This window comes from Loxodonta africana, chromosome 11, assembly GCF_030014295.1.
Source record: "Loxodonta africana isolate mLoxAfr1 chromosome 11, mLoxAfr1.hap2, whole genome shotgun sequence".
In the NCBI taxonomy this organism is placed as follows: Eukaryota; Metazoa; Chordata; class Mammalia; order Proboscidea; family Elephantidae; genus Loxodonta; species Loxodonta africana.
Genome location: NC_087352.1, coordinates 22343181 through 22366842, shown reverse-complemented (window position 1 = coordinate 22366842; position 23662 = coordinate 22343181). Strand labels below are relative to the sequence as shown.

The following is a 23662-nucleotide window of genomic DNA, read 5'->3' as shown; positions in this document are numbered from 1 at the left end:
TTACCTACTGCGTTCAGTGTATTTGCTAACTTTCCTGTGACCCCAATACCCCCCCAGCATATTTTCTCCCTTTTCAAAATGAGCAACTGAGAGCTTAACCTAAGGCCAACACAGAAAAGGCCAATATATACCTTAAATTGTTCTTCCTCTGCCTGCCTCCTTCACTTACCTCTGTTAATGACTTTGTTTTGACCAAATGTTAATGACTTCCTTCTTTTTTTCAAACTGATGCAAATAACCTTTTGTTCTGTCCTACCTGTGGCATACAACCCCCACAGGAACCTTGGACCCCAGGTATCAGATATATATTTCTTTAGCTTAATAAAGCAATGTCTGGCAGGGGACTACAAAGACACTTCTAACCCTTGTAAGATTCTATATAAGCTCTAATGTAAAATTGCTGTGTTGCTGCTGGGTCCCTGGTGATGTATACATCTCCTTAATAAACTTTCTCACTCTTCTGACTTGGAGTATGTTTCATTGGCTCTACTGCTCCAGGGCACGGGCCCTAATCAGGTAACATTTGAGCAAATGGGATTCAGATATAATTGTTTTAATGTGTTTTCTACTAATTTTTGTATCTGTATCAGTTATGTGTAAGGGCACTAACTTTAAAAATAGCTATGAGTTTTCTTTGTACTTGTTACTCCAATCCATACTTCAGATGAATGATAAAGTCAAATACCTTTGAGATAAACTTTGTTGGCACCACAATTTGCATAAGTCATTAATTTCTAATGATTTTAGTGTAATTTCAAGTTCATTTGACATTATTCTGAGTAACTAGAAAGTGCAGTTTTTATTTAAAAATTGTTATGTATTTTACCTGTTTTGTTTTCTGTTTCAAAATATACTGTCAGGTGTGGGTAACAAAGCCTGTTAAATATATACTCTTTAGAAGACATTTGGATTCATTTTCACCTAAAGAATAATTAATTTTGCAGTATTTCTAAGGGCATTTGATCGGAGGGTCTATTCTTTTTATATGAACCCTAAAGAAGGTAAAACTAGATTATCAAATTTCCAATATCCTTATTTCTACCCTCCATAATTTTTAAGGCATTATCTGTGAGTGACCGTCTACTATGAAGTATTTGTGTCTATCAAATCCCTAGATGTGGGAGATTTCTCTCCAGTTAGAATTATTTGATGAGACTTTTGGATAAAAAAGCCTATTCATGCATATTACACTTATAAGGTCTCACTGCAGTGTACATTTTAGGATGTTTCATAAGCTTTAAGCATTGGTTGCAGTCTTTGTGATGTTCATCACATTTGAATTATCTGATATTAGTAAGGCTTGGGAGCCTTGTTGGCGTGTAGTGATTAAGAACTTGGTTGCTAACCAAAAGGTTGGCAGTTTGAATCCACCAGCTGCCCCCTGGAAATCCTATAGGGCAGTTCTGCTTTGTCCTGTAGGGTCACTATGAGTCGGAATCGACTCGATGGCAATGGGTTTGGTTTATTGTTTCAGAAAGGCTTGAGCATCATTACAGGCTTTGCCACAGTCATAAAATTTGTGAGATTTAATTCCAAAATTAATATTCTGATGATCCCCAAGGATTGAATTTTGGATGATAACCTTGCCACACATATTTTTAAGTTTTCTCTCAGGTATTTACTTTTTGATGTTCAGTAAAGCCTGACTGTTGTTTAAATAATGTAAAAATGATGCCACCTGTAAAAATGGCATGGCAGAAGCATCTGACCTTCTCTAACTTCACAGGGGGGGAAGAAGAATCAAGATCAGCCCAAGTCTGATTTCTATGAACATGCCTCTCCACCCTTCAAACCTTTTACCATTTCTGACACCAGCTGTCCCTCCCATGGCACTCTCTACTTCTCTGCTGGGTTTGATAATTCATTGCTGTGGCCACACAGAACTCACAGACCATACTCACAGTTATGGGGTTTATTAGGGAAGTAACAGTTTACAATTCAGGATCAGGGACAACTCAGGATACAATTCTTCAATCAGGACAGCCACTTTTCAGCCATGTCTGCAGGTAGGCTGCTCTGTGGCCCTCGGCCTGGCCTCTGTCCTGCTCTGGCAAGTGCTACAAAGCTTTTTAGCTCCACCAGTAAGTGCCTGGAGGAAGGTACTCAGCTGTCTCACTCATGGGTCGGCAAGCCTAGCTCCACTTAGAAGTGCCCCGAGTAACACCACTCAACCAGCAAGTCTCCTGCTCGAAGATGCTCAGCTCTTGCAGTCTGTAAGCTGGGAAGCCCACTGTGCCACCTCCTGCCAGTCTTCTGGTTCTGCTGCTTTTGCGGCTGTGTCTCTGCTGCTGCTTTGCACTCTTTCTCACTGTCTCTGGTGTTACAGCTCCTCTCTGTCTCCCTTCAAGCCTAGCAGGATGGCAAAACTGACCAATCCCCTCATTAGGGTCCCACCCCAACAAGGGTGCCATGCACCTTATTTACATTTTTAGCAAGCTATCCAATCCCCTTGCAGGCAGAAGCACTATTTGCATAGTACCACCCAGTCATTTGGTAGGAGTTACAAGACCATGGCAAGAAAGGCCACATAAGAGTGTCCATTGCACTGCAAGTACATTCCCCCACTCAATATAGTTTTAAGACCTCGTCCAGTAGAACTTCCTGAAGATCAATGTGGATTCAGTCTGTCTAAAGGCCTTCCCCAATTTATCACACTAATATGTGTCCTCTAATAAATGTTCTCTGTCTTTTGTTTTTAATCAGTAGAAAATGGGTCAAAACTCTCCCATATTTATTGCAAATGTTAATTTTTGACACTAGAAGGGATTTTCTCAAATTGTGAGTGAGGAACTATTTCGATAGATTTCTTCATTTTATTACATTTAATAGAATGCATCTTCAGCTTGAAATCTTTACAGTTCAGACAGATGTGACTGAAAGCTTAATGCAGTCCTACTTTCAAATGATTCCATACATTTGTTCCTTCATAGATAATGCTGATTTTTAGTTTTATCAAAGTTCTAGGAAATGTCATCTGCTTGTGCTCTTGATTTGTTCTTTCCCTTACAGAACACTGTTGTGTAAAAGAAACTGACCTCAGGTGGGAATTATTTGAGGATTTTTTATGTTCTGAATTTTTTCTCCTAGTGAGAATTTTGTTATAGGGCACTATTGGTAGTCTCTTTCAACATGGCCCTGCCGCTTCTCAAACTGACTTTTATTGCCTCATTCTTCCCTGAAATAAAAATTACTGAAGTAAGACCTTGGTGTCTTTACAAGCTCATTGATTGAAGTGCTTCTCTCATTAGTGCCCTCAAAACGGGATAATTTCTTGGTCTTGAATGCAGTTGAGATAATACATAAAAAGAAAATCAGGTCTTTTTTTGGGTATTCTTGGAGAAATAAATATTGCATATTGGAAAGCTCATGTCATACCAAATGTTATACATGTCATGAGCACAGAGCTATGAAACTTCTCAATCATTACCTTCAACCAAAAATATGTTTCAGGGACATAAAGGCAATGGGATCCTCAATAAAGAAAGGGTGATTATGCATTATATGCAATACAAACTATTTTCATGGTAACCCAACTACAGAGTTTCAAATTCCCTATCACCAGACCATTCATGTAATATATATTTACAATATGAACCCAGGCAAAGAAGGGGTTTTTCACAGGTACATAAAAAATACAAATTGGCAGTGATGTATGAGTGTCTTATGTTTGAAGAAACTCATATCTTAACACATTTACAGGAAAATTATTGTATAAAAACAGATGGTTGCCAAAATATTGCACATTATATGCCAAATAAACCTTCCACAACAAACAGCTAATGAATAACCTAAACAACAATTTAGATTTACAAAACAAGAAGAGCATCAAAAAGTCAAGGAAAATATAGTAATACACAGAAACAAAACATCCTAAAAATCGATTTGAGTATGTTTTCTGACAATATAGAAATTAAAGAAGAAGTCAGTAACAGATATCTGGAAAATACCCAAATATGTAGAAACCAAACAATCTACTTCTATGTAAACCCTAGATCAAAGAAGAAGTCTCAAGGCAAATGACAGAAATTTTTTAATTAAATAAAAATAAAAATACAACATATAAAACTTGTGGGATGTAGCCAAAGTGGTGCAGAGAGAGAAATTTGTAGCAACAAATGCATATATTAAAAAAGAAGAACGGTGTCTTAGTTATCTAGTGCTACCATAACAGAAATACCACAAGTGGATGGCTTTAACAAAGACAAATGTATTTCCTCACAGTGTAGTAGATTAGAAGTCCAAATTCAGGGTGTCAGCTCTAGGGGAAGGCTCTCTCTCTCTGTGGGCTCTAGAAGAAGGCTTTCCCTGGTCGAGGAGTTTCTCAGGTAAAGGGTCCCCGTTTCCAAAGGATGTGCTGTGCTCCAGGTGCTGCTTTCTTGGTGGTATGAGGCCTCCAACTCTCTGCTTGCTTCCCTTTTATGTCTTGAGAGATAAAAGTTGATGCAGGCCACACCCTAGGGAAACTCCCTTTACACTGGATCAGAGAGGTGACCTGAGTAAGGGGTGGTGTTACAATTTCACCCTAATCCTCTTAACATAAAATTACAATCACAAAATGGAGGTCAACCACACAATACTGGGAATCATGGCCTAACCAAATTGACACATATTTTTGGGGGGACACGATTCAATCCGTGACAAAAGGTCTCAGCTCAGTAACCTAAGATTCCATTGTATCAAACAAAACAAGAGCAAATTAAATCTCTGGCAACTGAAGGAAGGAAATAATGAAGAGCAGAAGTCATTGAAATTGAAAAAAAAAAAAGAAAAATCAATGAAACCAAAAATGGTTTCATGAAAAAATAAAGTTGAGAAAACTCTCATCAGAGTGACCAAGAAAAATGTCACAAATTATCATTATCAGGAAAGAAGGCAGTAGCATCACCATAGTCCTCCCCACACGTAAAAAGAATACTAAGAGAATATTATGAACGACCTGATGCTCTTAAATTGGACAACTTAGATGAAATGGGAGAAATTCCTTGAAAACAAAGCTCACTCATGAAGAAATAGTAACATTAACTGAACAGGCCTTTATCTATGAAAGAGGTAGAACTCATAGTTAAAAACCTTCCAGTAAATAAAACTTTGGACCAACATGAGTTCACCGCTCAATTTTATCAAAGAAATATTACTGTGATGCAGTGACCTCCTATATGTGGACTTTGACCTTGATTATTTGGAAAGACAGCTTAGGAGATATTTCCCTAATTGGTGAGAAGTTGTTACCTTTGCCCTAGTTCTTTTGAGAAGTTGGGGGACCACCTAGGGTGTTTTCTACCACAGACTCTTTCTTTTGCCAGGGGAACAGCCAGTCTGTGCCAGCAGAAAATGTACTTTTGTACAAGACCTTAGTTGACTGACATTTTAGGGGTAATTGCTGGTCTGGTGAAGGAGGCCCCACCTCATAGCTGTTGAGGACTGGGATATGTATATAAATGGCTTAAATGCATAGGTTCTGAAGGCCTTCTGGTTGACAGAAGTTATGAGGGGAGCACATCCTTTGGGATGTGGAAGTCCTTCCCAGGCTGGCAAAAAAAAGCTGCAGCTGAGAGACCTGCTGGATAAGACCTGGACTGGCAGAGGCAGAGACCTGTGGCAGCAGGGTGGTCGCAAAACTACAGTATGAACTGGGCTAGTTAGCAGCAGAGCAGCCAGTGGTGAAAAAGCCCTACAGTGGAGAGGCTCTGTGACAGAGAGCTGTTGCTAAGAGAGCCGCAGTTGAGAGGGCTCAGTGAGCTGCTACAATATGAGCTGGGCCGGTTAGCAGCAGAGAGAGGCCTGAAGCCAGAGAGCAGCTAAGAGAGCTGTCCTGGTCAGAAGCTATCCCAGTCAGAAGCTGTCCTGCACTAAGAAGGGAGGAATGTGTTCTCCACTTCTGGGACCATTTCAGATCTTAGCACACTCTAGGCTCTTACCTTAAATTGTTTGAAACATTGACTTAAAATAGGCAGGAAGCAGCTGTGCTAAACCGAACACCACAGTGATAGATCTGAAAGCAAAGAATCACACACTGTCAGGATGAATCGACCTGGCAATGCCCAGGGGAGGGGTGGGCGAGTCCCACTCATACCTCAACTCCATCCCCAACCCAGCTGGCTCCCTGTGCCATCCTGGCCTCTACCGCAGCCTTCCCCGTTGCCAGCCCCGCCCCTTGTCCCACTGCACAGGCAGTTTCCTGAACACATGTAGAGGATTGGGCACACTCAGTGATATTATCTCATTCAAACTTGAGCTTTGTGGTCCCCCAGGCACTGGTCCTCCACACTGGGGGTCTGAGGAACACTCTGGTGGATAAAGTCCCCATACCTGCTTGTCGGTCATGGTGAGTCCTGGTGTCACCTTGAGATGTTCTGATCATTGCTCTGATGCTGGGGTCTGCATTCAATTCTACTTAAAATTCCCGAGGCCCTCCCATCCCCAACCTTTCTGCCTTTGATCCATGCAGACAGCAGCTGTTATGTCACTTGCCTGCTTAGAACCCTTCATTGATTCCCATACCCTCCCGCTGCCCTATCCCAACCATGCCAGGTAAAGTCCTCACTTGGCACATGCGTTCAAGTACATTGCCCTTCATTCCCTCATCCCCAGGCTTGTTCCCAAAATTCCAGTAAGAGATTTGAAGGGTAGCAACACGTCTCCAGCCTCCATATTTGATTTCAGTGCATCGCCTTGTACCATTCCTGTTCTTTCACTGAACTAGTTAAAGGGACATCATTCTTCACGTTTATACAGAACCTACTCTGTACTTGTCATTGCCCTATGTGAATTTTCACATCACAAAAGCTTCAGAAAAGCGTTTTTAGATTTATTTTGAGCCACCAATATTCTCACCAGAGTAACACATGGAAGAAGAAATGCAAATTAAACATATAATTTGGGTTAAAATGTGTGGAGGAAAAAAACAGTAGGGACAAATTTAAGAGTTTTTTTTCTTACTATAATTGAAAAAGAATTGTTAACATTTTGCTTAACACCATAATCTCGTTACTATTTTTAAAGCCTTAGAAAATTTTCTCTTTAAGATTAAATCACATTTATTGCCTGATAAGCACTTCCACATTTTCATGAAATTAATGTAAAAACATTAGGCATGTTATCTATATAGATTTCACAAGCACTTTGAAAAATCATACTGTATAAAGGGTCCTGTTTGCAGCAGGAAAGGTCATGTAGGATGATATTGAAAACCAAACCAGCATGGTGACTCCATGTGTTTCAGAGTAGAACTGTGTTCCAGAATGACTGTAACCTTTTGAAAGTAGATCACCAGGTCTCTCTTCCAAGGTGCCTCTGGGTGGATTCGAATCACTGACCTTTCAGATTAGTAGTCAAGTGCTTAAACATTTGTCACCCAGGGACTCTTAGCAAGATACTAGCATGAAGGAAATTGTGGAGTTTCAAGAGCAAACATTCAGTATTATATTTGAGAACCTTACTCCACTTTTTTGTGTTTGACTACTGTCATGGATTGAATTATATCCCCCCCAAAATGTATCAATTTGGTTGGGCCATGATTCCCAGTATTGTGTGGTTGTCCTCCATTTTGTGATTTTATGTTAAAGAGGATTAGGGTGGGATTGTAACACCCTTACTAGGGTCAAATCCCTGATCCAATGTAGTTTCCCTGGGGTGTGGCCTGCACCACCTTTTATCTTACGAGATAAAAGGAAAGGGAAGCAAGCAGAGACTTTGGGGACCTAAGACACCAAAAAAGCAGTGCCAGGAGCACAGCGTGTTCTTTGGACCTGGGATCCCTGCGTGAAGCTCCTAGTCCAGGGGAAGACTGACGAGAAGGCTGACAGAGAGAGAAAGCCTTCCCCTAGAGCTGATGCCCTGAATTTGGACTTTTAGCTTACTTTACTGTGAGGAAATAAACTTCTTGTTGTTAAAGCCATCCACCTCTCTTATTTCTGTTATAGCAGCGTTAGGTGACTAAGACAAACTACTGACAGGCTTTAACGCTCAGCTGATAAAAAAGAGGAAGTGCTCCCTTCCTTTTGGTGCTAGTGGGGTGTTCAAACCACATACAGGTACTCTCAGCAGCTCCACCTCCTAATTACCATAGAAATACAAGCCAGTCTCCTATCCCTGATCTCTCCAACCTGTAAAGCCTCCCCAGCTCTTGTTATGTAATAGGCATTCTCACTCCCCTTTAGTATATGGCATCACCATTCTTAACATCTAAACCAAACTTTGGTTAGAGGTCCATCCTGTCTTTGTGGACTGGGCACAAGTGCAAATTAACTGAAAGTTTTGGGGGAGTGAACATATAAATTTTCTAGTTTACCTATACTATGCTTATTCTTAAGGGAAAATAATGAATATTCATCTCTTGAAATGATTCCAGGGAGGACTCTAAGCAGGGGAAAAAATATTATTCCTTACAAAGGAGAGGAAGACCATCATTTCTCTTCCATTATTTCTGTCACATTAGCAGTCCATAGTAAAGTATCATTCTGTTGCCATGAAAACCTCTCAAGTCTTTCTCAGCCTGCTGTGTTTCTTGGTCACCTGGTAGAGCAATAATTCCCTATAATTAACACTGACCCTCTACTGTAGCAACGTGTCTGGGGAGGTCTGAAAACATTTACTGTGATGGTTTAGAACATAGTTTTGTGTCTATCCTTAAGCTCTCTCCAATTTCTTATTCAAATTTACACCGTATCTTAAATTCAGTGTCCTTATCAATCGCTTCCCAGAGAGCACCACATTGACACACGAAAGATCTGTGATAAAGGTTTCAAACTTCAGGTTGAAAGCCATCTAAAGTAATAAACCTTTTCAAGAACTCTGATATGGCTGAATAAAAATATTGTCTAAACTGAAAAACACTGAACCTTTTTACAGATGTCCTCGTGCTTTTGATACCTATTATCTCATAAATTTTAAATGATTTTGCCTTTTAATTACACTGCAGGATGTCACACCTAAGGTTTATTAAAGGAGCCTGGTGATGCAACAGTTGAGCCTCAGCTGCTAACCGAAAGGTTGGTGGCTTGAACCAATCCAGCCTCTTTGTGGAAGACAGACCTGGTGATCTGCTTTCATAAAGATTACAGCCTAGAAAACCCTTTGGGGCAGTTCTACTCTGTCACATGGGATTGCTATGAGTTGGAAATCGACTTGATGGCACCGAATGACAACAAAAAGGTATTTAATCTTTCAGAAAGACAAGAAGTTTAGCTCCTTGTAGTATGATGTCTCCGGTATGTAGTCCATTGTGAAAATGGACTAAAGGATTTGTGACATCATTACATTTGAAGGGCTCCTCTCCAGTATTTATTCACTCATGCATCCAAAGGTGTGAACATTTGATAAAAAATAAAAGATCACATTCATTTGTAAGGTTTCTCTCCAGTGTGAATTTTCTCATGATCCCCAAGGCTTAAGTTTTGGATAAAAGCATTTACACATATACTAGATTTACATCGTTCATTTGCAGCGTGCATTTTCTGATGTCTAGTAAGGTTTGCAAAATGTGTAAAAGTTTTGCTACATTCATTACATTTGTAAGGTTTTTCTCCAGTATGGCTTCTCTTATGATTAGTAAGGCTTGAAAGCACGGTAAAGGATTTGCCACACTCATTACATTTGTAAGGTCTCTCTCCAGTATGGCTTCTCTTATGATTAGAAAGGCTTGAGTGCATGGTAAAGGATTTACCGCACTCGTTACATTTGTAAGTTTTCTCTTTACTATGAGTTATCTGATGATCCCCGAGGTTTGGACTTTGGATGAAAGCATTCAGAGATATATTAGATTTACGAAGCTCCTTTTTAGTATGTATTTTCCGATGTCTAATAAGGTTTGAAAAATGGGTAAAGGCTTTGCCACATTCATTACATTTGTAAGGTTCCTCTCCAGTATGAATTCTCCTATGATTAGTAAGGCTTGAACGCACAGAAAAGGCTCTGTCACACTCACTGCATTTGTAAGGTTTCTCTCCAGTGTGAATTCTTTGGTGAATCCTGAGGTCAGATTGTTGCCTAAAAGCCTTGCCACATTCACTACATTTGTATGGTTTCTCACCAGTGTGAATTTTCTCATGATCCCAGAGGTATGAACGACATAGAAAAGCCCTACCACATTCATTACATTTATAAAGGTTCTCTTCATTATGGAGTCTCTGATGTCGAGTAAGGCATGAATGCACAGTAAAGGCTTTGTCACATTCGTTACATTTGTAAGGTTTCTCTCCAGTATGAACTCTCTCATGACCCAGAAGTTGCGAACGTCTGATAAAAGCCTTACCACACTTGTCACATTTATAAGGTCTTTCTCCAGTATGAATTCTCTGGTGAATCCTAAGGTTTGAATTTTGAATAAAGGCCTTGCCACATACACCACATTTATATGGTTTCTCCCCAGTATGGATTCTCTTATGTTTAACAAAGTTTGAGAAGTAATTAAAGGCTTTGCCACAGTCATTACATTTGTGAGCTCTCAATCTAGAATGAACTTTCTGATGTTTACTGAGGGTTGAGCTTTGGTTGAAAGTCTTCCCATCTTCATTATATTCATAAAGTTTTCCTGTAATATGTGTTTTCTGGTGTTGTGTAAGCAATGAGGGATCCTTAAACACCTTCCCACATTTATTACATATGTTGAAATTGACACCAGGAGGAATTCTTTGAAGTGGTGAAGCTGGGCAACCATTGTTGATAGACTTCTCAACTTGATTGCATCCGTAAATTTTCTTTACAGGTGGAAATCTCTGCAGTCCAGCCAAATCTGACTGAAAGGTTAATCTAATCTTATTTTCAAAACATTTCATGTTCTTGTTTTCTCCACAGCTAATGTTATTTTTGAGTTTTAATAAATCCCTTACAAATGGATTCTCATGTTTATAATACTGACACACACTTTTTCTTACAGAAACACTATGCTTTAGAAGAAAATTATTCCAGGATGTGTCATGCTGTTGGTCTTCTCTACCAGTGGGATCATTATTATGCGAGGTAGTCACTCCTCGGTTATTTCTTTCATTATATCCCCAATGACTCTCAAATTTATGCATATTTTCCAGGGCTTCTCTGAGGTCAGAATTCTCTAGACTATGACTTTCATGTCCTTCCAACGTCACTGTTTGGAATACTTCTCCTTTAATAACGTTCTCATGTGGTGATAATTCCTGGAGCATATATCTAGAAGAGATATCTGAAAGATATAAAGAACCATAGGCTTACTATGAAGTAGAGTTGGAAAATGAGTAAGTAGCTTAAACTGAGAAATATATTACATCAGAAGTAATACTTATCATGAACAGAGTTACAAAACTTACCAGTCACGGTGCTCTAATGTTTAGGAATGCAAAAAGGCAACAGCATTCCTCAGTAAAGAAAGGGTGATTACATGTCGTTCAAATTATTTACATGGAAACCTAGTTTCAAATACTCTATGACCAGCTCACTCACACAATGTAAACTTAAGAACTGAAAGAAGGGGTATTCTACTACCACTTGAAAGTACAAGTCAATTATCAGTTTCACTCTTATTCCAAGGCCAGGATTTTAACTACTGTTACAGACTGAATTGTGTCCCCGCAAAATTCGTGTTGTATGATCACATTTGGGAATGGGTTTTCTTAGTTATGTTAATGAGGCAGTATTAGATTAGCGCCTATCTTGAGCCAATCTCTTTTGAGACGTAAAAGAGCAGATTAAACAAGGAAGTACAACAGAGATGGGGGAAGATAGATACCATGCCACATGAAGACCACCAAGGAACCAATGAGCAAGGATCTTCCCCAGAGCTGACAGAGACAGAAAGCCTTCCCCTAGAGCTGGTGCCCTGAATTCGGACACCTAGCCTCCTTAAATGTGATAAAATAAATTTCTGTTTGTTGAAGCACAGATTTTGATATTTGTTATAGTTGCACTAGAACTAAGACAACTACCCTACCAAAATCACATTCCCATAACGTTGTAAGCATAATTTTTCAGATAAAAAGGCTAGGCCCACAGATTATGTACACAACGCTAATTAACAAAGAAAGTAAATTCTACAGCCAGAGTTTGAACCATCCTGAAGCAACAGACACCACTGCCTACTCAGGTGGTGCAGATGCCAACAGGTCACAGTAAATCCTTGGTCACAGGAAGAAATGCTTCAAAGGAGATACAAGACTTGAGCTGTATCAATCCAAACCCACTGCTGTTGAGTTGATTATGACTCACAGCAGCCCCATGTGACAGAGCGGAACTGCCCCGTAGGGTTTTCTAGGCTGTAATCTTTACAGAAGCAGATTGCCAGGTCTTTTCTCCAGTTGACTGCTGGGTGTGTTTGAACCACTGACCTTTCAGTTAGCAGCAAGTGCCTAACCATTGCACCACAGGGCTCCTTATGTCATTAACAGTATTAACCAGGGATTTCTTCTTGGATGTGTCATCGTTCCCTACGCATGTTGAATTAGATGAGGTTACAGGGACCATGTCATAGCGTGTTGTAAGACACAATAAACACTTTGCCTTCATCTCTGTTTCAGCTGGGGCACTACTAAAGTTGAACGTTACATGTCTGAAGAACAGAGTGATAAGCAGAAGGAAGGAAAATTTCCTTTGAGAGCTTACAAGAAATAAACTTTTGCTTTCCTACAGATCTCTTCCATTTGGGGAGTTTCCCAAAGATTAATAGATCTGTTTCCTCTCTGCCCATGTGTGTTTTAGCCTGTGTTTATACTTTTGATACATTCCTACCCATATGGGTTTTTTTTTTTTTTCCCTCTCCACAGCCCAGGGCTCTTCCCTTTGGCTCCAAAATGGAGATTATTCAGGTCAGAAAGAGAGATTCTTGATTATAAGAAAAAAGAAATGTGATGTGCGGAGACTTTTCCAGATAGAATCCAAACCCTCTGTTCAGCGGAGAAAACAGGACATTACAGATGGGTCTAGAAAACTAGTTCACAAATTTGTCCATGGACTGCATCCTTCTAAATGCCTGTGTAGATACCTAGCTCTCTTCCAAGACCTACTGAATCAAAAGCACAGGGGTAAAACCAGGAAATCGGATATTTTAAATGTTTGGTGTAAAGTTTTGTGATACTCAAGCTTTGGGACTACCACTGATGACGTAGTGTGAAGAGGGCAGATCATCTGAAGAAAGAGGAAGGTCACAGCCCAGATGGGGCATTATGAAGCTTTTCGTTCCTAAGTGAACTTCAGTCTCTCAGTTAAGAACAGGGATTTTAAACTCTAGCAAGGCAGGGGCTGCCAGGAGACTCTCAAAGGAAAATGCAAAGATACTCAAGGGCAGATCCCTACTTCTGGAGGAAAGTTATGCTCACCCAAGGAGACAAGGTTCCTGAAGTTCTCCAGCATCACGTCCCTGTACAAAGCCTTCTGAGCAGGGTCCAGGGATTTCCACTCCTCCTGAGAGAATTCTATGGCCACATCCTTGAATGTCAACAGTCCCTGTAATGAAACACACATCTTACCAAGTAAATATGGAGAGACTTCTAATTTTCATGCAAAATGAGAAGACAGAGGTATAAGGATCAACTTGATGGATGTGAGCATTCTGACAGGTCCATGTAAGATAATTCTGAGCAACTTATGTGTCCCTAATTTTGTTTTATTATACTTTTCCAAGAGAGGGTGTGAAACCCACTAATCATTGTGGACTTCACATTTTTATGGACAATAAAAGAAATATGCAAACAAAAAAAATTCAACAAGTGTCATCTATATAGACCTGTTAGATGTTAGTTCTGCACAGCAAGTGACAACAATGAGCTTCTCAAATGAGCTAGAGCAAGAATGGTGTCTTCATGAACGACAAAGTCCACTGTGTCTTTAAAGAAAGGTCAGAATCAAAAAACTGTGATGCCAATAACCAAAACGACTAAAATTTTTGAGCAGGAATGTGCTAAGCTTTACTCTAAATGCTTTATATGCATTAAATCGTATGGTGACATAATAGCCCAATAGAGAAAGATCTGTTTCCACCTTACACAGGAGACAACTGTGTCACAGGCACTAAAAGACACTCAAACAGCTAATAAGTGACAGACCCAGCACCTGAACCCAGGTTGTCAAGTTTTAGAACTGAACCTAAGAAAACTAAACAGTTAAGAATAGGTTGCAGACTATTTTCAAACTGAGAAACTTAAAACAAGTTCAAGCCCAACAACATGGAAGTGGATAAAATGTCATTATGTATGTGCACACAGACACATACACATAATTTGTTACTATTCTTATTACTCTTATCTCATTGTTACTTACTTCTCCTACTGCATTGACATTATAGCGCAGACAAAAATTAAGGCCATAAAAATACTTAATGTATATTTTCAACTGTTCAAAAATATAAAACTAATTTAATGATATACATTTTATAAAAACCATGAGCTTGTAAATATTTGCACACACACATACATACACATTTAACACACTTAAGTGAAATGAGAGTAGTTATCTCTGAATGATGTATTTTTGGGATAAGGTTTCATTATCTTTTATTTTTACTCATGTGCATTTCAGCATTTCTAGTATAATGAAAATGTATAAAGTATATTATATAGCCTAGTCATTGCTATTCCACATCGGGTTAGTAAAAAAACAAACTACACAAAAATGGAAAAAAAATAAAATAAATAAATAAAAAAATTTAACTTTAATCTCCATGAAATACATATATGTAAAAATATAAACACAGTTTTATCCATTTAAGTTTAAACAGCCATTCACAAAAGAGAAGCTGAATTTATTCCACTAATAAAACAATGATCCAAGATCAGAAAATTTATTTATTGTATGTACTAATTTAACAGATTAAAATAGATAAAAAGATTTCTTAAGGAGTAATTCTTTAAAGAAATTATTGGATAATAAAATCATTCTGAATAGGAAATATGGAAGACAAAACAAAACTGTCATTCAGCAAGAAAACTGAAACAAACATGATCAGCAGAAAGCATTTCAACCAACAGAAAGGCTGAGACAAGTGGACTGGCCAGGGCTCCTGTCATTCACCACTGCACGGGATGCCTTAACCAGGGCCAAAGGAAGAAGCAAGAGGGAGGAGAAAAAAGACAGTCAAAGCCGGACCTGTTATAAATCACAGATGGCAGGATTACGACTTTACAATCTAGAAAAAGAATGTATTTGAACTCTAATAACTAATGATATACTGAAAACAGGTTTTCTTCATTAGTAGCTGTAATTGAAAAACAACTCACACAAAAAAGACATAGCTTGCATTTCCATTAACAAACACACCTTGACATCTATTTATAAGACTATTTTCAGAACTATGTTGGGAAATTATAAAACTTCACTGAAGGACAGAACAAAGACATGATCAAAAGCTAACAAACCTGATTCCTATTGGACCATGTGGTGGTATAAAGACGCTAGGGACTGGAGAGATGCACAGCAAATCAAACAGAAGAAACGGGAGATTTCAATAAAATCTGTGACATTGAAGGAGAATCAATACAATTTTGAACAGAAGCACAAAATGAAGCAGCTTGTCCAACTATATAAGTACTATCACTTTGCTATATAAAACTTCAACATGAAACAAAATAGCTACAAGAAGTATATGCAAAAACCAAAATTAGAGACATAAAAAATAAAACATTAGAACTAAATGGAGCATAATATTTTGGAATCATGAAATAGGTCACGCCTTCCAAAGCGAGATAAAAAACCATAAGGTACGAAGGAAATATTTACTTTTCATTACTGAAATAAAATATACACCAGAACATATATGAAGAATTAAACTACAGACTACAGAATACCTCCTAAAATACATTAAAAGAAAACCCAGCCAAGTATGAAAATCCATTTTATATGCACATGTCCAAAAAATAATGAAATGTACTCAGACTCACAAGTAGCCGGAGAATGGAAATAAAAACAGCTACCATTTTATTTCCAGCTCTTCCAAAAGTAAAAAGAATAGAGTCTCAAGTTTTGCTTAAACCATATGGGAAATCTCACATGTTATTGATGGAAGAGGGTATTTTTGCAGCTTTTGGGAATGACAGGGCGTATCTTCCCAGAATCTATCAAAAATACGAAATGCGTCATCATCCCTGAAGTCACAATCACTCTTCAAGTTGCCCGACCTGGAGGAACACTCAGACATCTGCAGAGAAGTCAGCAGTCTCCCAGGCAATCACTGCGACAGCGAAACTCGGTAAAGGCCACATATGTCTTCGTTATGAGAATGCTCTAATGAGGATCTAAGAGACCAAGCTAGCTCTATGATTACCAACACGAAAACAACTCCAAGACATCGTGTAAATTTTCCAAAGTTGATGAATACAAAGCATTCACTGGAGAAATTTTTCTAAAATTATATAATGATGCTTAAATGCCTTTTACCAAGACCTGCACTGACTCCTGACATAGAACTGCAGCTGTGGTTGCAGATGGAGGCGGTGAGTGAGGGTGCAGGGCGAAATGGGAAGGGGATCTTTTCATTCTTAGGCCCTACTGTGTGGAGTCTGGCCGTGAAACAAACATATCCATCATGTGACGTTTAAAAGAAAATATTTAACAATGGTAGAACCAGAATTTGGCTCCTCCCTGTCTGATGACAAAGAAACTTCTTTGGCTGAATTATAACTATTTCTACCTAAAACAAACCTGCACAAACACACAGTCTCAATGGGATGGATGTGCTGTGAGTGATTTAAAGACACTCCTATTGTTAGACATTAAGGTTGATTTCATATTTTAAAACCGATTATAGAATAAGATATCCTCTTTCACTGGTATCTGTTTCTGAACTTTATATCCCATTCTAGATCATTAATATTTTGGAGCAGAAACACACTGATTTACTTGTTTAGCTTTGAATGCATTATAAAATCAGGCAGAGCAGGTTCCCCTTATCAGTCTCCTTTTCCAGAATTTTCCAGCATCTGTGCACAGTAACACACCCCTTCCACGTGCAGCTTCTTCCATGATTGTCCACAGAGAACTGACATGGCTCCTAGATGTAGCCCATTCCCTGCTGCACACTTGGTCTGGTGCGAATCCCTTCCCATGATGCCCCCCAAATGGAGCCTCGTCACAAGTCCCATGTCCCTGGGTGACCGTGAGATGAAAATCTGCATGGAGTTAAGAGGGGACTGTGGCAGGCAGTATATGTCAGAGTCAGACGAGATGAGCAAATTGTCAGAACAGCATTTCAGAAAGGAGAGGACTGCCACCAACCAAGAATATGACTGTTACCTGGGAGCGAGCCATTCCGGATGTCTCTTTTTTCCCTCCTCCAGGCTTCATCCTGAGGCAAGATCAGTCTTGAGAAGTCAATGCTGAGTATGGAAAATATGCTGGTAAAGGCTTACAGTCAGCACACCCCCTTCCTGTGCCATAACCACACACACAGGGAGGAACTCACCATGGTGAAAGATGGTCTCTGCTACCCAGTGTCCCAGGAGGGACTCAGGGACAATAACCTCCTACATGGAGACCAACAGGTGAGTTTATTACCCTCAGGTCCTGGTGAAGCCCACACTCCACTGCAGCAGGGGGATCAGGGCTAGAGTGACTCTCCCCTTCAGATCCTAGACCGGGCCCTGACATCACACTCCATGCAGAGCAGAGCCCCTCACCTCCTTTTTCTCAGACTATTTCTGTTACAGCAGCACTAGGGAACTAAGAGAGTCAATAATTTCTTGTCCCATTTCTTGCCCCCACTCACCTATTCCAGGAAAAGGGCAGAAGGTGACCCAAAATTGACTATGACAAGTCACTGCCCTCCATCTGAATAGGGGTTGCGATGGAAGTTATCTTCTGAGACTAACAATCATGAAATGCACAAGCCTTATAGACAGGGGGTTTTGCAATTCTCATTCCCTAGGGGGTTTTGCAATTCTCTTTCTCATCTGTATACTTCAAAGAAATTTTCAATTGATTAGAAATTAAAGTCATAAATCAATGTCACAGCTTAATCATCCATATCCCATCAACTGCCCACTCCTCTGGGTCTGAGTCCTCCTCTTTCTGCATGACTATGTGTCTCTCTCACTCTGTATGTCTTTTAGATCTCTTTCCTTTTTTCTCTTTACTCCTGTTCCTTTCCCCCTCAGTTTCTTTCCCTCATGTTGTTCTACACTACCTCCTCTCCTGCTGTTTCTCCCCTTCTACTTTTCCTACCTGTTCAGCTCCACTCCTGCCCTGTTTCATCTCTTGTTGCTCTTTCCCCCAGTCTTTGATTGATGCCATTGCTATATATTTATGCTCCTCTCTGCCCCCATTTCTGTTCCCCCCCTACCCTCACTCTCTGGCACCCCCAGCTTGCTGAGTTCCCTCCCTCATTTCTCTCTGATCTCCGTCATCCCTTGCACCCTTTCTGTCCCTGCATCAATTTGCTCTGTCTGCCATGGCTGCAACTCTTTCATCCTCTCCCCCTCTGTTTGAAGTGCTTCCCATCCCCCGTCGCCCCACTCCTACCTTCCGACTAAAGGCTCCCCGCCTATTTTGTTCCCCCTCACTCTCTGAAGATCTTCTTTTCTCCCTGTAACTTTCTCGGCTTATTCTCTTTCATTCAAACTGTTTTTGCGAATCCCTCTTGCCCCCTCTATTCTGTTATCTGTTTATGGCTGTCCCTCAGTTTTCTTCTTTTTTAGTATTTCACTTTCTTTGGCAGTTGCTCCTCTCTCTTTTTCTCGATCCCCTCATCCACACATGCACAGTGATGGAATGAGATGCCCGCTGACGGGGAAAAGCACACCTTTCAGGGGGTGGGATCCGGGATGGAAGAACACAGAGGGACCGGATCCCCTTTCTCACACGGGAGCCTGGGAGGAAGCACTGACTGCGACAGGGAGGCCGGAGGAGAGGCAGGACCCGGCCTGAAGAAGACGCAAGACTAGGTCTCAGGAGAGAGGTGGGGTCTCAGGGTCCCAGGACCAGGGAGAGGATGCGGCGTGTCGTGAGGCAGACCCGGATGCACTCTCGCAACAGGTGGGTAAGGGATGTCGCGGAAGTGAGAGAGGGGGATCGGTAGGGGTCGGTCTGAGGAGGACGCAAAGGTGTTGGTGCCTGGGGTCTCAGGAGAGGTGGGGACTGGAGAGTCCCATAGGTAGAGGACGCGGTGGCTTGCGCTGCCATCGAGGGAAGAGACTAGGGGGCAAGAACGCTGCGAATCCACCTCCTGGTGAGGACTTGATCCGCGCAGGGCAAGCCGGGGTCAGAGAGGCGTTTTAAGCAGGGAAACAACGAAGCAGGCAGCGTCTGCACTGCCCGAAGGCAGAAACGCCGGGGCGGGGATTCGCTGGAGGGCGATTTTACACCTGAACGGACGCGGATCCCCTGTCGGCGGTGAAGCGACCAAGGCTCGGAACGTCTCACGGCTGCGCCGGGATCTCCGGAGGTGGGAAGGGCAGGGGTGGGGATATTAACGTCTGGAGCAGCCCCGGCCCCAGGTATGGAGGACCGGGACCGCCAAGAGAAAGTTTTAAAATAGAAAGACGGCAACCTACCAAGGTATGACCTTCGCTGCGCGCAATCCGCTTCCGCGTGTGCGGTAAACCGCGCAGCCGCCGATCGGAAAGCGACGCAGTAGCGTGGGGCGGGCTCTGGGCGGGGCCAACCGACAGGAGATGAAGCGGGGAGCGTGGCCAGGCCTCTGCACGTACCGCAAGAAGGCGGGGAGGGAACGGCCAGGGGGCGTGGCCTGAGTGGGGCGCGCGGATGGCCAACTGCAGGGGGAGGAGACTGGCCATTCCTGGCCAGGGAACGTCAGGAGGTGGGGCGGGGCTGGCGAAGGGGCGGGCCCTGGGCGGGACCGAATTTCCTACGCCTCGCCCCTGGGCGTTTCCTAGTCTGTCAGTCTTGACAGTCCGCGATTCTCTGCTGTGCATTCATTTGAATCTCTGCGGTGTCCTGTGCAGCTCGGCTTCCTCCTCCCTATTTTAAGTTAATATTTCAAACAATTTAAGGTGAAAGAGTAGTGCAGGTCACATGTGGAAAGTTGAGATGTTTTCCTCTTAAAATGAAACCGTTCAAGTCAATGTCTGTTCTTCGAGCGGGTGGAGACGTCGGTCTAGCGAGTGAGGGGGCTCGACAAATCGGGGGCTGAACTTCGGTGAGGGGTGTCGGTGTGAGGCGGGGGTGGAACCAGGGGACGTCTGAGCTAGAGGAGTTAGAACTTATTTAATAAAGCAAGAGTGGGGTTTTCTGCGTAGGATATGGAAACGCGGTTCTGGTCACGGCCCCATGCCCGCCCCTCGCCCCCAGGCTCCGCCCCTCGCCCTCCCAGGCCCCACCCCTAGCCCGCCAGGCCCTCCGCGCACACCCGGAAGTGAATCTAGGGAAGTGAGGGGCGTACTCGGTGAGTGACTTTCCGTTGTTTTTGACTCAGGCCTGAGCCTCGCGTTCCCCCAGGCTCTGGTCCTGTATACTGGGGGTCTCTTGGCCGCTCCGGTCGTTAAAGCTCCCATATTCGCGCGTCTCGCTGTGAGTCTCTGTATGGTCCGGAGACGTTCGGAAGCCCGCTCGCTCAGCAGGCGGGTCCCTGGGTCTGATCCTGGTCAAAAATCGCCCTGAGGCCGGTCCTTGGCCTTTCTGCTTTCGGGCCTTGTAGGCACGGCCTGCTGGGTCGTTTTCCTGCTTAAAACCCTTCACTGATATCCGCATCCCTCCCAACCCCGCCAGGAGGCGGGTCCAACTCCTTTGCGCCCCCGCCGCAGCTTCGCTCTGTTGCCGGGTGGAGACTCCAGGTTCTGCTTGGCACAACTCGTTCCAGCCAGTAAGCGAGAGACCTAGGTGGGAGCGTAGAAAGGCGCCTTTACTGCATTTGGAAAGGAAAGGAGTAGTTGGGGCTGCCGCCGCCAAGGCTGTTCAGCTAAGTCTGTGGGGAAGGTTACTTTAAGGCATTTACAAGTTGGAAGTTCATAAGAGTTACATCAGCGACTTTCTTAATCATACTATGCAAGCGCAATGGGCTTTACCTGTAACTTCCGGGGTCTCATGTTCAGTAAATGGCGGTTAAACTTCACCCAGAGGCGGGGGAGGTAACCATTCATGAGGTATTAAATGAGCTAAAAGGTTATCCCAATGTCAACATGGGGCCTAAACATTCCGCCAGTTTCGTCTAGTTTTAGGGCAACAGTTAAGGAGAGGGGAACTGGGATTTTAAAGTAAAGTTACAGGGAATGCGAAGCAAAGGAACCAGAATTCTAAACTAAAGCTACTGGGTGTGCCAAGAAAGATTGCTTGAGGCAGTGGAATTTTCCGCATCCTGGGGACTTCTGTCTTAGCCCCATGGGCCACTCTCTAGCCCTGGGACTCTCCAGCCCCCCACCCTCATCAACAGGTCCTGTGAAGTTGGCCTGCTCTTCCCCTCCTCACTCTCCCACAATCCTCCCCTTTAGGGTGACCACCTTGGGGAAGGTGGTAAAACCCTTCACCCCCACCCCATCCCGGGCTGGGAAAGGTGACTTCCACATATTCACAGATACTCCCTGTTTCTTCTGCATAAATTTTGTCTCACTTGTTGTGCTTCTCCTGGTGTGTTTACATTGCTAATGCCCTGCTGGACAGTGTTCTTTCTGGACAGTTGTTGCCTTGGGGTCAGCTCCGGACTCTGGTGACCTTATGTATAACAACAGAATAACATTTCCAGGTCTTGTGGCATCTTCATGATTGTTGGGATACCAAACCAAAAACCAAACCTGTTACCGTTGAGTCGATTCTGACTCATAGCAACCCTGTAGGACTGAGTAGGACTGCCCCATAGGGTTGCCAAGGCTGTAATCTTTCTGGAAGTGGAGCTGCTGGTGTGTTTGAACTGCTGACCTTATGCCCTTAGCAGCCTAGTGCTTAACTACTGCACCACCAGGCCTTCTTCCTTGGTATGCAAAACAAAAAAACCCAGACCCCTTGCCATCCAGTCTATTCTGACTCAAAGCAATCCTATATGGCAGAGTAGAACTGCCTCATAGGGTTTCCAAGGCTGTAACCTGTACAGAAGCAGATTGTCACATCTTCCTCCTGCAGAGTGGCTAGTGGGTTTGAAACGCCAACATTTCTGTTAGCAGCCGAGTGGTTAACCACTGCACCACCAGGGCGTCTTCATTTGGTATACAGGACATCTGTATGTCAAGCAAAGGAACCAGGATTCCAATGTAATGATATGGGGCATGCCAAGCAAGCTTGGATCAGAGGGGGCTGGGAGGGATGTGGGGCAGAGACAGAAACACTGAAAGAGGAGAAAGACTGAGGGAAAAAAGAAGCATAAGGGAGAAGTAACTCTCTGGTCTCTCAGATACATCTAGCAGACACCCTTCTTTCCTCCCATCTTTGTTCTGATATCACCTTCTCAGTTGAGCCTTCTCTGACCCCCATTTAACATTCCAGCTACACATTACCCCCACCTCTGGCCCATTATTCCTGCTCTGCATGTTTCTCTCTGCTTGTGCCCCTTCGACTGTCCTGATCCAGGTGACAGTATGGCCCCAGGGGAGAGCAGAGTCACAGGTGGGAGGTGTGCTGGGCCTGGCTCCTCTGAGCAGCCTCAGGCCTGGCTGCACACTGGCTTGCTGAGGCATTTTATAAGTGCGTCCATATTCCCCCTCTCTCGCCAAGAGATAAGGAGTGGTTAGGCACTCAGCATCTCCAAGGGAGAAAGATGTGGCAGTCTGCTTTCATAGAGGTTACCATATGGGACAATTCTCCTCTGTCCTGTTGGATTTCGATGAGTCTGAATCAACTTAATGGCAACTAGTTTTTTTTTTCTTTTGGTTTTCCCAAGAGGTTCCTCTGAAATAGTGAGGGTGGGGCCCAGCTTCCAGAGTGGTTAAAATACCTCAGGTAATTCTAATCCGCAACCAGCATCTAGCACCAAGACTCTGGGTCATCCATTTCTGAGGGTGAAACCTGACTCACTTCCAGGGAGAGCTGAGGGAGCTCTGCTCTGTATGAGGTGTGGTGTCAGGGCTGGTCTGTGACCTGAAGGGGAGCATCTGCATCCCAGATCCCCCTGCTGCAGTGGAGTGTGGACTTCACCAGGAGTGGTGGGCAGTAAACTTATCTGTTGGTCTCTGTGTAGGAGATTATTGTCCCTGAGTCCCTCCTGGGACAGTGGGCAGCAGGGCGTGTCATTCCCCAAGTGAGGTCCTCCCTGTGTGTGTGGTTGTGGTACAGGAAGGGGCTGTGTTCATTCCAAGCATTTACCAGCATATTTTCCACACTCAGGATTGACTTCTTAAGAGTGATCTTGCCTAAGAATGAAGCCGAGAGGAAGAAGAAAAAAAGAGGCGTCCAGAATGGCTCTTTCCCGGGTAACAGTCATATTCCCAGTTGGTGGCTCTGTCCTCTCCTTCCTGAAATGCTGTCGTGACAATTCGCTCATCTCATCTGACCCTTATGTGTCCTCCCTGACACATTCTCTCGCCCTCGCCCAGTCCCCTCTCACCTCCACACAGATTCCACCTCATGGTGACCTAGTGACGTGGGACTTGTGAAGAGACCCCATTTGGGGAGTGTGGTGGGAAGGGCTTCACATCAGGCCTGGGTGGGAGACAGGAAGTGGGCCCCATAGGGGCAGTGAGGGTGGGCAGTAGGGAGGGTTTGGGGCCACATCTGGATGCCCTGTCAGCTCGATGTAGGACAATATTAAAGCAGCTGCACACTTCTGTGCCATATGAATGTGTGGAACCGCTGATTATTCTAGAAAGGAGACCGATCTGCCTGATTT

General features: G+C 42.9%; 2 protein-coding genes across 10 annotated transcripts in view; one reads left to right on the top strand and one right to left on the bottom strand.

Moving 5' to 3' along the window:
- Positions 1 to 2908: 2908 nt before the first annotated feature.
- On the bottom strand, positions 2909 to 19703 carry LOC104845518 (zinc finger protein 677-like). 7 transcript variants are annotated; one of them, XM_064294210.1, is made up of 4 exons: positions 17191 to 19439; positions 15318 to 15413; positions 13284 to 13410; positions 2909 to 11158 (listed from the first exon to the last, which is right to left on the bottom strand). In XM_064294210.1, exons 3-4 carry the CDS (start codon positions 13315 to 13317, stop codon positions 9339 to 9341), a joined length of 1854 nt encoding a protein of 617 aa, XP_064150280.1. In that variant the 5' UTR covers positions 13318 to 13410; positions 15318 to 15413; positions 17191 to 19439; the 3' UTR covers positions 2909 to 9338. The 7 variants fall into 7 exon arrangements, with proteins under 7 accessions (XP_064150280.1, XP_010584901.3, XP_064150279.1 ...); XM_064294206.1 differs by adding an exon at positions 19446 to 19512 and having other exon boundaries at positions 2910 to 11158; positions 13284 to 16013; positions 17191 to 17273; XM_064294208.1 differs by adding an exon at positions 19446 to 19512 and having other exon boundaries at positions 2910 to 11158; positions 13284 to 15413; positions 17191 to 17273.
- Positions 19704 to 19804: 101 nt separating this feature from the next.
- LOC104845517 (zinc finger protein 677-like) overlaps positions 19805 to 23662 on the top strand; it is a 33764-nt gene continuing 29906 nt past the window's right edge. For 2 of the 3 annotated variants that reach the window (XR_010323405.1, XM_010586596.3), the window contains exons 1-2: positions 19805 to 20296; positions 23161 to 23246. Coding sequence is in view for 1 of the 3 variants with exons in the window: in XM_010586596.3 (XP_010584898.2) it covers positions 23193 to 23246 (54 nt within the window). In the remaining 2 variants the exon portion in view is untranslated. The remainder of the gene's footprint in view (positions 20297 to 23160; positions 23247 to 23662) is intronic. The other variant, XR_010323406.1, reaches the window with a different exon arrangement.

Coding starts and splice junctions, on each gene's coding strand:
- LOC104845518 (XM_010586599.3), bottom strand. CDS start 19,688: ATGGCCAGTCTCCTCCCCCTGCAGTTGGCCATCCGCGCGCCCCACTCA. Junction 13,411..19,445: donor GCAGCGAAGGTCATACCTTG/GTAGGTTGCCGT, acceptor GTTTCATTACAG/GGACTGTTGACATTCAAGGA. Junction 11,159..13,283: donor CAGGAACCTTGTCTCCTTGG/GTGAGCATAACT, acceptor TATATCTTTCAG/ATATCTCTTCTAGATATATG.